General features: G+C 38.1%; 1 protein-coding gene across 4 annotated transcripts in view; it reads left to right on the top strand.

The window, feature by feature from the left end:
* Window positions 1–655: 655 nt before the first annotated feature.
* FANCL (FA complementation group L) overlaps window positions 656–14,113 on the top strand; it is a 32,686-nt gene continuing 19,228 nt past the window's right edge. Inside the window, exons 1-5 of one of the 4 annotated variants that reach the window (XM_052784002.1) lie at window positions 656–805; window positions 3,894–3,947; window positions 4,920–4,980; window positions 5,994–6,050; window positions 7,739–7,836. In XM_052784002.1, coding sequence (XP_052639962.1) covers window positions 3,922–3,947; window positions 4,920–4,980; window positions 5,994–6,050; window positions 7,739–7,836 — 242 coding nt within the window. In that variant the 5' untranslated portion in view covers window positions 656–805; window positions 3,894–3,921. Of the gene's footprint in view, window positions 806–3,888; window positions 3,948–4,919; window positions 4,981–5,993; window positions 6,051–7,738; window positions 7,837–14,113 lie in introns of all 4 variants that reach the window. The other 3 variants (XM_052784000.1, XM_052784001.1, XM_052784003.1) reach the window with 3 other exon arrangements.

Here is a 14,113-nt window from a genome sequence, read left to right as displayed (position 1 = left end):
CACCTATCCCTTTGTAAAACTGTTTTTTCTTTCTCAAATGTGTCCATTTTAGCAGAAACTGCCTCTCGTCATGTTTTGTGTGATGCCTAGCCTTGGTGATACGCAAAGTCTTAATGCCTCCTGAAACATACATAATAAACCCCAAAGTTGTGTTTAAGTCTCTTTCCTCAGGCTTTCCCAAACACAGGGACTGTCAGGCCCTAGTGGCAGGGCACCCAGGAAAGTGAGGAAGGTTTTTATCCCAAAAGCTGCGTGAGAGGGCAGAAGAGCTTTTATCACCCTGAATGTGTTGCGGCAGGTAACATTATATGATTCCTAGAAAAGCAAGGCACGAATCAAGCCAGAAGTAAACCCTTGCCTTGCTTTGGGTGGCACTTCAACCTGCTTGGCGCAGCCAGCTGCGTATTTAGAGCCTTGCTCGACGGTTCTCCTTAGCCCAGGGCGCTCGTGCCCTCAGAACGCGCTAACGCGTGAGGAAACCCCGGGGCTGGTCCGCAGCCCGGCTCGGCTCCTGAGAAGCCGTGCATCCTCACAGTTCTACCGGCTGCTCCCCGCCGCGGGCGCCTCCGCAGGACTGCCCCCCTCCGGTAACGGTCGGCACGCGCCCCCCCCCCCCCCTCAGGCGCGTGCGCCGTCTGCCGCCGGGGGCGGGGCGTCACCCGGCGGCGCGTCGGATTCGAACGGTCGTGCGGGAGGGAAGGAGCGACGCGGCATGACGGGCTCGGGGGCCTTGCTTCGCCAGTGCCCGCTGCTGCTGCCTCAGAACCGGGAGGGGACGGCCTACGAGGGCTTCGTCACCGCGCAGGTACCGGAGCCCGCGCCGCCGCTTGGTCGGCGGCCGTTACACCGCGTCAGCCTCCCCCCCTCTCCCGCTCTCTCCAAGGCCTGCGCTGGCGGGCAGCCCCCGTCAGCCGGGTGGGGGCGGGGTGGAGGGGGGGGGCGCTTCCCGCCTCGCCCCTATGCCGGGCCGGCGGCTTCCCGGCCGAGCGCGGAGCCGCCGGGTTTGTGAAGCAGGAAGCGCCGGGGCTGGGAGGGGGGGCACGGTGTAGCAGGGCACCTCGGCACTCGCCGCCTTCCTGCGCCCGGTTCCCTGCCGTGTGCCGTGAGGGGGCTGTGGAGAGGCGCCCAGGCCGCGATCCCGCGGGTGTGCGCTGTTTGTGCCCGCGGAATTGCTCTTCTTTTGGCGGCGCGGTCTCGCTGATGACTTGTGGGCTGGACTTGTGCTGGCAAATGTTTTTTTGGTGGGGCAGATTCGATGTGCCTGCACTCTGGGCCTAGGGTAAAGGTTGAAGCAAATGACTAATGGTGGGTATTTTCCTTTCACTTACCGTGTTTGTGAGGTTTCAGTTTAAGTAGCTGCATCATCTCTCTGAGGATCTGGTAAATTGCAGTGCCGGGAGAAGAACAGCACCTCAGACAGGTTGAGAGTGGATGCTCGTAAGCCAACTTTGCCATCAGAGCAGTGAAGCTACAGCCATGGCTCATTAAAATATCACACAGGCACGTGCATACAGATCGCAGAAACAGCTCTTAGCAGGTGTATTTTCATTTAGAAATAGCATGGGATTTTCTACCTATAAAAATAAGTAAAAGTCAAAAGACATTTTGCATTTTCAAAAATGTAGTTTTGCAGTCAAAATTCAGCAAGGTGTTTGGTGACTCTTGTATTCAACTTTCACAAGACATGTGCAAGCATGTGTTTATATTTGCATTACTCTCAAAGCTGCAACTTTTGAAACACCCTGTGTGTTAGAACACGTCCTGGAAGTAATGGGAAGGTTAAGATGCAAGTGTGAACATCTGTTCTCAGATGTGATTTTTTGGTTAGGGCTAAGGCCGTAATGTAGCAAAGTCTGAGGTTATGCGCTTAATTTAAGCGTCCAGTAAACATCAGATTTGGAGGAGTTTGGAAGCAACTGATGTGCCAATGGGCTATATTCAGCTCTGAAACAGGTATCTTGTTTTTGCTTGTGAGCATCACAGAAACACTGAGGTTGAAAGGAACCTCTGGAGGTCCTCTAGTAGGGTCAGCTGGAGCAGGTTGCTCTAGACCATGTCCAGTCTGTTTTTTAATATCTCCAAGCACGGAGACCACGTGACATCTCGGGCAGCCTGTTCCATTGTTTGACTACCCTCACTGAGTTTTTTTCATTGCATTTAGGTGAAATTTCCTGTGTTTCAACTTGTACCCATTGCCTCTCATCCTGGCAGTGTGTCACTCAGAGTCTGGCTATACCTTCTCTAGTCGTCCTCCATCAGGTATTTGTACACACTGGCAAGGTGCCCCCTGAGCCTTCTTTTCTCCAGGCTAACCAGTTGAGCTCCCTCAGTCTCTCCTCGTATGAGAAATGTTTTAAGCTCTTACTCAACTTCATAGCTCTTCACTGGACTAACCCCAGTATGTCCGTGCCTTTCTTGTACTGGGGACCCAGCACTCCTGGTGTGCCTCGCCAGCGCTGACCAGAGGGGAAGGGTCACCCCCTTGACCTGATGGAAATGCTTTGCCTAATCCAGCACATGAGGCTCTTGGCCTTCTTTGCTGCAAGGGTGCATTGCTGGCTCAGGGTCAACGTCGCATCCATGAGGACCACCAGGTCCTTTTCTGCAGAGGTGCTCTCTAGCTGGTCAGTCACCAGCACGTGCTGGTGCATGGGCTGAATCCTCTCCTGCTGCAAGACTTTGCACTTTCCTTTCTTGAGTTTCCTGTCAGCCCATTTCCTCAGCCTGTTGAAGTCCCTCTGAATGGTAGCACAATCACATGGTCTATCAACTACTCCTCCCAGTTTTGTATCCTCTGCCAACTTGCTGAGTGAGGGTGCATCCTGTCCCATCGTCCAGGTCACTAGTGAAGGTCAAATAGTGTTGGCCCCAGGACTGACCCCTGGTGTGCAGTTAGTCCGGGGCCTTCCTGCTGGACTTTGTCCTGCTGGTCACAACCCTTTGAGCCCAGCAGTTCTGTGGGTTTTCAGTCCACCTCACCGTCAGCTTATCCAGTTCATCCTTCTTCAGTTTGTCTATGAGAATGTTATGGGAAACAGTATTAAAGGCCTTTCTGAAATTGAGATAAAGCATCCACTGTATCACTCATCTAATCACAGGAGGAAATCTGGGTTTGTTCTTAACTTCCTGCTGAAGGAATTTCAGAATTCGTGGACATAATTCAAGGTATGCTGCTCTGGAATAAAAATTGTGAGAGGAGTTAACCACTGTCTTCGGTTCAGGGAGGAATTAAACCTACTTGCAAACCTTCATTTCAGTTTTATTTTGATCATCCCTTAAGAAAGTAGAAGGAGGATCACAAATAGGGACAATAATTGAAAATATAAGTATGTGGCATTTAGGAACTGCCCCATATGGATTGCACTAACAGGAAGAAAAATTACATTAATGTACTTGGGATTGTTTTTGTTTACAGTTTCTAAAACCTTGCTGAAATGTGTTGTGGATGAGTGCCCAAGTTCCTTTTCAGTGTAGTGCTTTTATGATAAGAGTCAGGTTTGACTTTTTCTTGAGTTGAAGACAGACTTTCATGTACTTCATCATGACCTGGATTAAATTATATTTCTTGGTTTTGTCTAGATTTGGATAATGTTTATTTTTCTTCTGAAAGGTGTTATTTTTGTCTTTACGAAATGTGCACTGAAGTGTTTTTACTGAATTCTGTGAGTTAGAGGTCAAGAGTATTTCAACTTCAGAATTAAAATCAGCTTATTTCTACCTGTCACTCATGCTGCTTTCTCCTAAATAAAGAAATTCTGAATAATATTCCTGAAAGTCAGATAAGACAAACTTTGTTTCTTAGAAGCTGATCTTATGGAGAATGCTTCCCACAAGTGTGTAATATTTTTCTTTGCTGACCTTCCTATTAACTAAATGTTTATTTTCAAGGGTAGAGACTTCCATATCAGGATACTGTTACCAATGGATTTTCAACTGAAAAATGCAAGGTAAGATAGTTTTATGAAAGCAATTTGTAAGTGTATGTAACAAGAGTTTATTTTGATAAAAGCAATGATGGATATGCATATGAATTATTCTTTTTTCCATTATCAGTGTTGGTAATTAATTCTTACTGGTTTCAGCTTAACCTTGCAGCAAAATTGTACAGCATCAGTGTTAATAAACACTGACAATAAACATTGCCTATATCAAAATATTTTGTTGTTAATTAACTTTGAAACCTGTTGTAATTAATTGGTTGTATTTATATATAAATAAATGTACTTGGGAAAAAAACATGTTCATTTAAATCAGATTATTTATATGTCACCATTTCGGAAACAGAAAATTTGGTGCAAAGTTGTAAATTTAAGCAGTTATGTACTTGATGGTTAGCATAGGTTTTTTTAACTTCATTTTCTCTTTCCTGTTAATACGTATTGATTTGCGTTACCCAACTTTTCTTTAAAAACTCAGTTCTTAATACTGTGTTTATCATAGTAATTTGGGGGGGGGGTGTATTGTGTGTATGCACACATGCATGGATTAGTCTTTAACATTGTATTCCGTACTTTTGCCTAGGCCAGTCTGCTCTGAACTGTGAACAGATGTGGTATTCGATAGCTTTATTAATTTCTAGGTTGGATACTTAAAACTGCATTATACGTAACTTTGACATTTTCAGGATATCATTTTTAAATATTGGTATATTTTATGAAGTCATATTAGCTTGCAAGAATTATGTTGTTGTCTTCAGCAAAGAACAGGCTTTTGTAGGTAAATGCTTAATTTTTAATAGGCTTTGGGATAGTGACATTTGAAAGTTTTAAATAACTTTGAATATGAAACTCAAACTGAAGTATTGTTTACTTCATTTTTTTAAAGAAAATTTTTTATGTTGTTGTGTAGCAGACTTTCTGATCTCTTCTAAAAATCATGTACTGTGTATTTAAAATTTATATAAAATACTGTTTGTCTAGGATAGAGTGTAGCTGGCACCTAAAGAAGATACTGCATGGATATCAGCATATTTTAAAGCAGGTATACAACTTTTAAAACTGTTTCTGTTTAATGTATATTTATAATAATTCTGAGAAGCTTATACTTGTACACCTATTCTAAAAGTGTTAAAGAACTCTCATTGTATAGGCAAGATTTATTTTGAAATGCTTGAGAATTTGCAGGTCAATCTAGAGAGAGGGATAGAATTTAGTAAATTATTTTATTTTTTTGAAGATTGAGATAGAACAATTTTTAATAAATGGCTGCTGACATTTTACTGGAATTTTTCTTTAATATCTCAGAAACAGATTTTGTTTTTCCTTTTTTTTTCCTTTTTTTATATATTTATTTTTTACAAACTGTTTATAATGCAAAGAAGAGAATTCACATTAATTATTGATAGATCTAGCTCATTCTGTGTTGTAGACAGTCAAGGAATCTAAGTTAAACCTCCCTATCCAGAAAGAACTTTGGAGCAAGGGTACAACAGCCCTGCAGTCACAAAGAGTATTTTGCTTCTAAGAAGGCATCTTTGCCACACCTTCTAGTTGAGACACTGTATCTCACGGACTGGGCACCCCAAGGGTTTTGAGTAACCAGAGCTACAGAGCTGAGGAAACAGAAGTGTAAATATGTACCACATCTGAAGATAGACAGGGATCCTTAATCATGTACAGCATCTAAAAGCAGACGGGTCTGGAGAGTTCCTGAAGAAAATGTAACGAACTAAGAAACGTTTTTGAGTGATTCTAAAGCTTCTGTTCTCATTGGTGAAGACTAAAGTGTTCATAAATACATAAAGTGTAAAGTCTTCATAAACTATATAAATGTGTAATGTGACATGATGTGATGAAGGTGATGGTTAATTTTCAGTAAAGTTTCCTGTACTTTGGGAGATGTGTTCTGTGATAGAAATATTTAAACATGTGGTATGCGGTTGGGGTTTTTTATGTTAGTTGGTTTGACAATACTAGAAAAATAGATAGACTGAAATTGTTTACTGCTAAAAGTTATGAGTTTAAGAAAAGGAACTGATACTGTGTTCCCTCCAGAGGTTGCACAGCTGTCCAGATCTTGTCAGTTTTATGGTGGAGCTGAAAACTATTTTGGTAAGTGACAGAATATATATGTGGGAGATGGGATCTTCTTATAGCTTTGGGCTTCACTTTCAGGTTTTTTACAGTTTACTGTTTGGTGGATGAATTTATGGTTTTCTTTAAGAAGAGGTGATTTTGTATGTATGCTGTTCATGTAATATTTTTAGTGACAGGATTTTAAGTGACTACTCTCTGGAAATTGAAGTGTTATAGAAAAATTAAAATCCTGGCAAGGGATCTCAGTATAGAGCCATCCTCTTTACAGTGATTTTCTTGGAATTTCTGGTATTGTCCAAATAGTAAAGAAGGATTATAGCCACACAAAGGATTATACAGTCAGTGGATTGCTGAAGGTGCTTTCACCTGTGTGACAACTTGACCAATAAATGCAGAAAGCTTTTTTTTTTTATAGTTCAGAGACTTGTTTGTTTATTTTTTTTTTAAGTTTTTTCTAATCTGGGATTGAAGAGTAGCAAAATCTTTAGTTAACAACATGAAACTGACAATTTCTTGTCTGTTAGTAAAACATTATCCTATGAGCATTCTTGGTAAAGAATACTGGCATACAACCTACTTAGAAATAAAACACAGCAAGTATTCTTCAAAACAACAACAAAAATGCGCCCCCTGGTATTACGCTACTGCTCTATACTGGGAATGCCTTTCCTCAGTATTGGTTCAATCCCTGCCAAACTGGATTCCACTAAACCAGGCAAAGGCGCTTGGAATAGGACTGAATAAAGAATGTCTACATGTGGCTATTTTGGAATATTTCACAATAGTTATTCCAATCTATTTGCCTGGATACACAAGCACTCAGAAAGTGAGAATGCAATGAAAGTATAATGCATTCAAAATAGTAAAATAGTGATCCTCAGTGCAGATAGTAAAAACAACAGAAGATGCTGTGGGAGAACTGGGCAGAAATGATTGTTACACTGATTTTATTATTAATTCTATTTATTATTTCACTTATTTAAATTTATTTTATTTTAAATTATTAATAATTTTATTATAAATTTTATTATTTATTTGTCCTGTAAGCATAATTTTAACTTAAGTACACTTTTAAAGAACAAGTAGCACAACACAAATGTGGAACATATAGTTTGGTTTTGTTTTTCTTTGTCATGTGGCATTACTTTTTTGATAAAAATTTCTTCTTGAGGCATCATGACATACTTGATGAGTGTCTATATCAAAACTTATTCTCTGGGATCCTATGATGTTAAAACTGAGAAACTGACTTTTTTTTTTAATTGCTATATAAAGTTGTATATAGCTACTTAAAAATAATGTGGGGGATTTCATATATGTGTCATCTTTTGTGGCTGTGGAGCCCAGGAGACAGCTGTGGGCTTAATAGAACTTTTTTTGCAATGTTCTTTCAGTCAAGATGCTTGACTTCAAATTTATTAGCTGAAAAAGAGGCACATTTGATATTTGCATCTGAAGACTATGTTGTCAACATCTGTGGGGTTTTTTTAAATTGCAGATGTTTTCATTACCAGTATCTGAAGTAATTTACCAAACAGCTTCTTTGTCTGCTTTAGCTGGAGGCTATAACAAAACAAATGCAGTGTACAGTTAATTTTACATAAGCTTAATATTTTTGAATGAATTGCAAAAGTCACATGAGTAAATAGATGCAAAAATATTGAAATCTCTCTTAATGATGTTTTTAATGTTCTTTTAAACAGGAAATTGCTTTAAAGAATACAGAAGACCTGCATATACCACGGCCACCAGAATACTACTCCTGTCTTGTCAGAGATCTAGAAATACTGGGTTGGAATAAGTATGTTTATTTTATTTCTTAATAGGCATTATCTTTAGATTATCTGTTCTTCTTTTATATTTGTGAGTTGAACATATCAAATATACTTGTTCTGTTAATTTATCCTGTTCAGAAACTGGTTTTGCTTTAAAAACTCAGCTGCTTTGTTTTTAACTTAAAAAAACCCAACAAACCTGTATCAACTGAAGGTATACTTTCAGTCTCAAATAACAGCTGAAAGGTGAGATGCTGCTACTACTAAGAAATCAATTCTTCTTTGACCTATAAACTATTGGCATAGTAAACATATTTAATACAACTTCTAACAGTTCTCCTTTTTCTTCCTTCTTTTCCCTGCTTTGTACAGCTTTTTTCAACTATTCCCATATGCTATGGTTGATCATCGTGTACATTTATGCTTTCGTAAAAACAGCTCATACATTTTTTAGAATTAGAGTAATTATTTTTAAAGAACAGTTCTATCTTTCTCTTCATAGCACAAGGATCTCCTTGGACAAAGGAATAACATAGTTAATCCACAAAAAAGTAAATCTACAAAAAAAAAAAAATGTGAGTGGAGGCTAGAATTTGGAAAGCTGTAAATCCAGGACTTCAAAACAGCCAGCTCTTTGTAACACCCACAGAGAGAAATGTACATATATTTTTTGCTACCCAGATGGGCTCAAACAGCAATGAGGGCTATTGAAAAGCATTAATTAGTCTCCGAAAACTGTGCAAGCAGACCATATTTGGGGTAGCAGGGGGGCATTTCCACGTGGGAAAAACGTTGGTTACTGCACAAGTATAAACTGTCACCTGAGGACAGAGGCTCAGTGCATCCAAGAATGTGGTTTCATGTATGTGCTGTACTACAAATTGAGTATCTGTGGAACAAGATGTGACAGTTCAGGTCTTTTTCTGGGGGAAGGAGAACTAGAAATGAATCTTTTCACCCCAACTAAAATGGATGGTTTAATACCATGAGAAAGAATGTCACATTAGCAAAGGATATTTGACTTTGTTGAGGAATCAAATATACACATAGCTGCCTCTGGGTGCCTTCTCATTAGGGTCTGAATGAGTGCAAACAGATTATATTATTCAGTCCCATATACTCTCAGATGAGCTCATACAACAAATTTAATTTCATCCTCCTGCAGAAGAAAACAAGGTTGTTCTCCTACCTCCTATAGAAACCTGAAAGAACACACAGTTGTGATCAAGTACATGAGGTCCATGTGGAAATTTTTCAGAAATCTGCAAAGCTTCCTGTTTTGCAGACTTTTACTTGAAAGGCTTTAACTGCCATCACATGTGCCACCACTGGCAAGTTCTCTGATACTGAGTCTTTTACTTCTCCAGCAGAGAGCCTGGAATGGACTGATTTCTATCCTTTCCCCTAGAACCTCCAGGAGACCTCTGTGCTGTTGAAGGTAGTTGTTTCTGTGTAGGGAGGCATTAAGGAAATATATTTGAAGGCTGTCTTTAACTAATAATATGCAATTAATCTCACAGTGCCTTCTTTCAAGGGGTTAAGGTGAAAGATTTTGTAGGATGTTGAAGAGTTTTGAATGAGAAGCTACTTCTTAATTTCAGTAAAGTGAAAGTTAAAAGAAAAAAGTCTACATTTGTGGTTTTCAACATGACAAATCTACTTTTATCTTAGTCTTGGATGTAAGTTAACTTTAACAAGTGTTTATTTTGCTAAATGAAATAAAGAAGCCTTGGGTTTAAGCACAGGTTTGAGTTTTCTCACCTGATTTATATATAAATAAATAATATGTGATTAACATTAAGTAGGAATTTGCTTTGAAGGCCCAATTTTATTTAAAGATTTAAAACATCCTTGTTAAATCAGCTGAAGTTTTTTCGGTGATTTCCATTATTAAGTATGTCATTGTGCCAGCTGATGACATTCTCTATTCAAATTTCTCAGAATCAGGTCTGAGAATATTAGTTAAAACTTCCTAAATACATGGGAAATAAATTTTGAATCATGCCTGCTCTCCCAAATGAAAAAAAAAAAGCAAAACCTTAAAAAAGCCCATGCCAGCAAAATAGACACTGACACACAATAAATATACTTTAAAAATGTAAATATAAAATGTACTATATTTATAATTGGATATATAAATATAGAATATAGCTAAATATACTAAAAATAAACTTAGAAAATACAATTTAGTAGCTTATCTCAAAACTGCTATTTCTTCTGACTTGCTGTACATACAAAACATCCAGTGGTTTATTATTAAAAAGCACATCAGTGTTTTGTCAGAGAGCATGCTTCTAGGGCAGAATTTGACCTGGTTTCTAGGCAAAGATGTGGCCTTCATGTAGACACACAACTTACTCTGTGCTTTTGTCCAGTGTAGTCATGTAAGTCACTAAACATACACCTCTTGATTGACTTATGGTACAGATAAAATCTCTATTTGATTATGTTTTTTTGGTTGGGGAAGTCAATCATTAATCAAAGGGCTAGTCTGTACATAAGAGGATCATACCTGGTTTACTGTGAGTTGGAAGGATAGTTACCTAGAGAGGCGATTTGAAGTACATTGGTAAGTTACACCTCTAATTCTAGTGTGCTTTTAACAGTATAATGAACTATTAAGAATGCCTCTTAACCTAGACTGATTTTGTGTTGCAGGTGATGTGTATTTGCATGTTAGTTAAAACCATTCTGGTGTGGTCTTTCAGCACAAAACTAAGCCTGCATTTAGTACTGGCAGTAAGGATCAAACACTGCTCACACCTTGAGAAGCCTCCAGCTTTACTTATCAGGATTTTTCTTAGAAAAGAACTGGCTTGTTGTGGACCCTAGATTTAGTTTTTCCTAGTGAGCTTTGGGTCATGCTGGAAGCTGACTGCATCCAAATCCAACTGAAAAACTGAAGGATATTTTGTTTGAAAGAGAATCAAAGCAATAGGCTATGGTTGCTTGACCTCTGAAGTGAGTTAAGAAGCTCTCAGGTATGGCACAAATTCAGTGTGTTCTAATGGCTTTCATCTAAGGAATATGTGAAGTTTCTCAGAAACAAATTGAAGACATTGTCTGCAATGATCTTACACCTGTTTCCTCCTAAACCACTGAAAGTACAAACTGTAATGAAGATTGCAAATGTGCAGGCTGCTGTGATTAGATATAATCACTTTCTCTGTGATACAGAAAAGTTGATTCTTTGACCTAATTTATGTGTGGGGGAGGGTGAATATGCTTTCATATTCAAATACTTGTACACAAAAGTCACAGTTCAACAGGTTAAAATTGTACCAAATTGGCAACACTAAGTGCTGTCCTAACAGCTGAGGAGTTCAAAGAAGGATACTTCCTCATTTTAAGAACATGGAAAATTACCAGCACAAACCTAATCAGCTGAGGTGGGAGAGAGTACACATGTAGTAGTATTAAGCTATAGGAAAGGCTCTGCTAATACTACCTGATAATCTTGCTGGTTGATTCAATGACAATGTCTTGGGAAGGCAAATTATTGACTATAAAACATTTGTAGGACTCATCACCCTCATGTGGATTCATAAAGGTTGCTAGTATCTCTTAAGTCCATAGTGTGAGTCATGCTCTCTGAAGTCTCAATGCATTTCTGCTTGATACTTGCCAAGTTTTTTCATAGAAAGTATCTTCTCCTTTTGCCTTCTCCATTTCCAAGGGAATCCTGCCTTGTCGTATGCTCTCAATCATTTGTGTTATGTTCAATTACAGTACTTCAGAGATTTAACTGAAGTTTTCCATCTTTATGGTCATTGCATTTTTTTCTATGTGATAAAATGATGGAGCCTGCAGAGGAATGAAGTTTTATATAACTGAAATATCACCTATGTAAACAATTCCTTATTTGATTATACAATCATAGGAAGAAGTTCATACAACTCTTACAGCATTGTCCAACTTTCTCCAGTCCTACAGAACTAACCCTTTTATCTCTTCTTATCCAAAGAGTAGTGTGGTAGAGTGGTGTTACAGAACAGGTAGCCACAAAGCTACTGAGTTCCTTTTTTCTGTCCTAAATGGAAAATTGAATACTCCTTCATTCCCCAGAGGCAGTTTACTGTTTTTACATTCTGTTGAGAAGAAGGAAGGCTAGCTATGAATTTTCATTCTGGGCATTCTTCAGCCCTCTATGCCGCTTGTCGGCTGAGTTTTTTATTCCTTGGAGTTCCTGTTTGTGAAAAAGTTTGTAAGTGAAGAGAACGTTTTACTAAAAAAACCCTCTAAGTACATGGTTTGTAATGAATAGTACTTAAAAGGTGTGTTGCTTAGCTTGAATAGTTGTCTTCTTCTAGCGGCTAGTTGTTGAAGTCAAAATTAAATAAAAGTTGTAAGAATTTCCAGACTGATCTGGATTGTAGGGGTGCTTTGTAGTGGTGGTGATATACATTTTTTTAACATTTTTTTTCTGTTATTTCCAAGATCAGTATGAATATGAATTCTAAAACTAAAAATATGTTAAAAATTGAATAACGGACAGAACTTGAAAATCGTTTTATGATGTATTCTTCAATACATAATTAAACAGGTAGCCATTATTGGCAAATAATGCTTACTTTTTTTTTTAAATGCTTTTCCAAATGCTTACTTTTTTTTTTAAAGTTTATCTAATTTACACTCTGTCAGTAAAACTGAATGTGAAGGTTCTTTACATATATGACTGAACATAATCATTGTCTCTATATTTTTTCTATAATGGTGTGCATATATTTATATTTTAAATATATAAATAGGTGCACACATGTATGTATGTTTATTTTAGAGGCTCTCAGGTTGTTAAACTAATTGTAAAAGTACCGAACCCTTAAGGATTTCAGAAATAAATTTTAAGATATGTATCATAGAATCATAGAATATGTCCATTGTTATCTAAGAAAAAAAAAAAAATTTTTTTAATCTTGTTCCCTCTCACCTAAGGAGCAAGGAACTGCAAAAATGTTTGATTTTAAACTAAAATAATCCATACCTTTCAGACACCTCACGAGTGAAGTGGTCCAAACAAGATGACTGTTAGAACAGATAATTTTAAATACTAAATGCCTTGACAGTATCCCTTTAATTTTTTTCATTCTCTTTTGCTATCTAACCTCACAGTGCATTGATGCGGGCACTGGTTGTGCTTTGTTTTGGGCACTGCTATATATTTTATTGCAGTAACCATTCTGTGCCTTAGCTGCTGGTTTAGGATTTCCCCACCCCAGGCAACAGTAGGTGGAGGGGTGCGATATAGGTCATTTCTTATCTTTATAAAACTCTGTGATATAATTTTGAGTAAAGTTGGAACAAAGTGGGAGTAATGATTTTTTTTTTTTTCCAATTAGAGGAAGAATGCTCTAATTCTTTCTAAATAAATTGAGTTTAAGCGACTACAGTTGAATTACACTTTTATCAAGACTGTATTTCTTTCAACTGTTGTGGAGAAAAGGAGTGTCAAAATACTCCCAGGAATCTGTAGGACTATTTAATATTGCATTAAAGTTAATCAGGATTAAACATGAAATAATATATCTCTTTCCCTACCTATTACCACTGTATTTTTCAGTTCCCTCATATTGAGGCTATGTCACTTACATAGATAATTTTCTTTTCTTCTTTTCACTTCCTTCCTAGGAATGTGCACGCCCTTTGGTGTACATCCACTTTTTCTTGTACAGGCTTCTACAACTCTGTTGCCAGTTTCACTTGAAAGAGAACCATTTTTCCCAGCATGCTGGCTTGAGTGACTGGGCTAGTATGTAATGGTTTAAAAAACCCCATGTTACTTAGGCCAGCGAGCAGATGCTTTCTTTGAACTGTGATAGGCCTTACCATCGGTCTAGGTGATAAGTTGTACAATAATCTTGGACTGCTTTTTATCTTCACACAAGAATGACGTAGTAAAAATGCCAAAATATCCATATGCCTAGTTCACTGGTAAATATATGGAGAAGTTTGAACCTTTTTGGCAGTTGTTGAAGCTATTCAGCAGAACATATTTCTAGAGAACAATGTATTTTACAATTGTATTCGTCTTCATTGTTGTGGGAAGCACAAATCAGTGACATCTTAAGCAAAGAGTCAGTGATTATGTCAGAAGTTTTAAAACTTATTTACATTTAGTACGTACTTGCTGCTTGCTTGGGTGCATGTATACTGTGTAAAACTGTCATGAAACGAAGGCAAATCATCATAAATAACTCATTTTGTACCTGTTTGGGTACTATTTTCTGCAGAAAATCAATTTCGGAATATGAACCAATATCCGCTGAACTTTCCACAATAATAGTATTGATAATAAAAGAGAACTTC

The sequence above is a fragment of the Harpia harpyja genome, chromosome 4, assembly GCF_026419915.1.
Source record: "Harpia harpyja isolate bHarHar1 chromosome 4, bHarHar1 primary haplotype, whole genome shotgun sequence".
Classification (NCBI taxonomy): Eukaryota; Metazoa; Chordata; class Aves; order Accipitriformes; family Accipitridae; genus Harpia; species Harpia harpyja.
The sequence above is the reverse complement of the archived record's forward strand: the minus strand, read 5'-3'. Positions and strand labels throughout refer to the sequence as shown.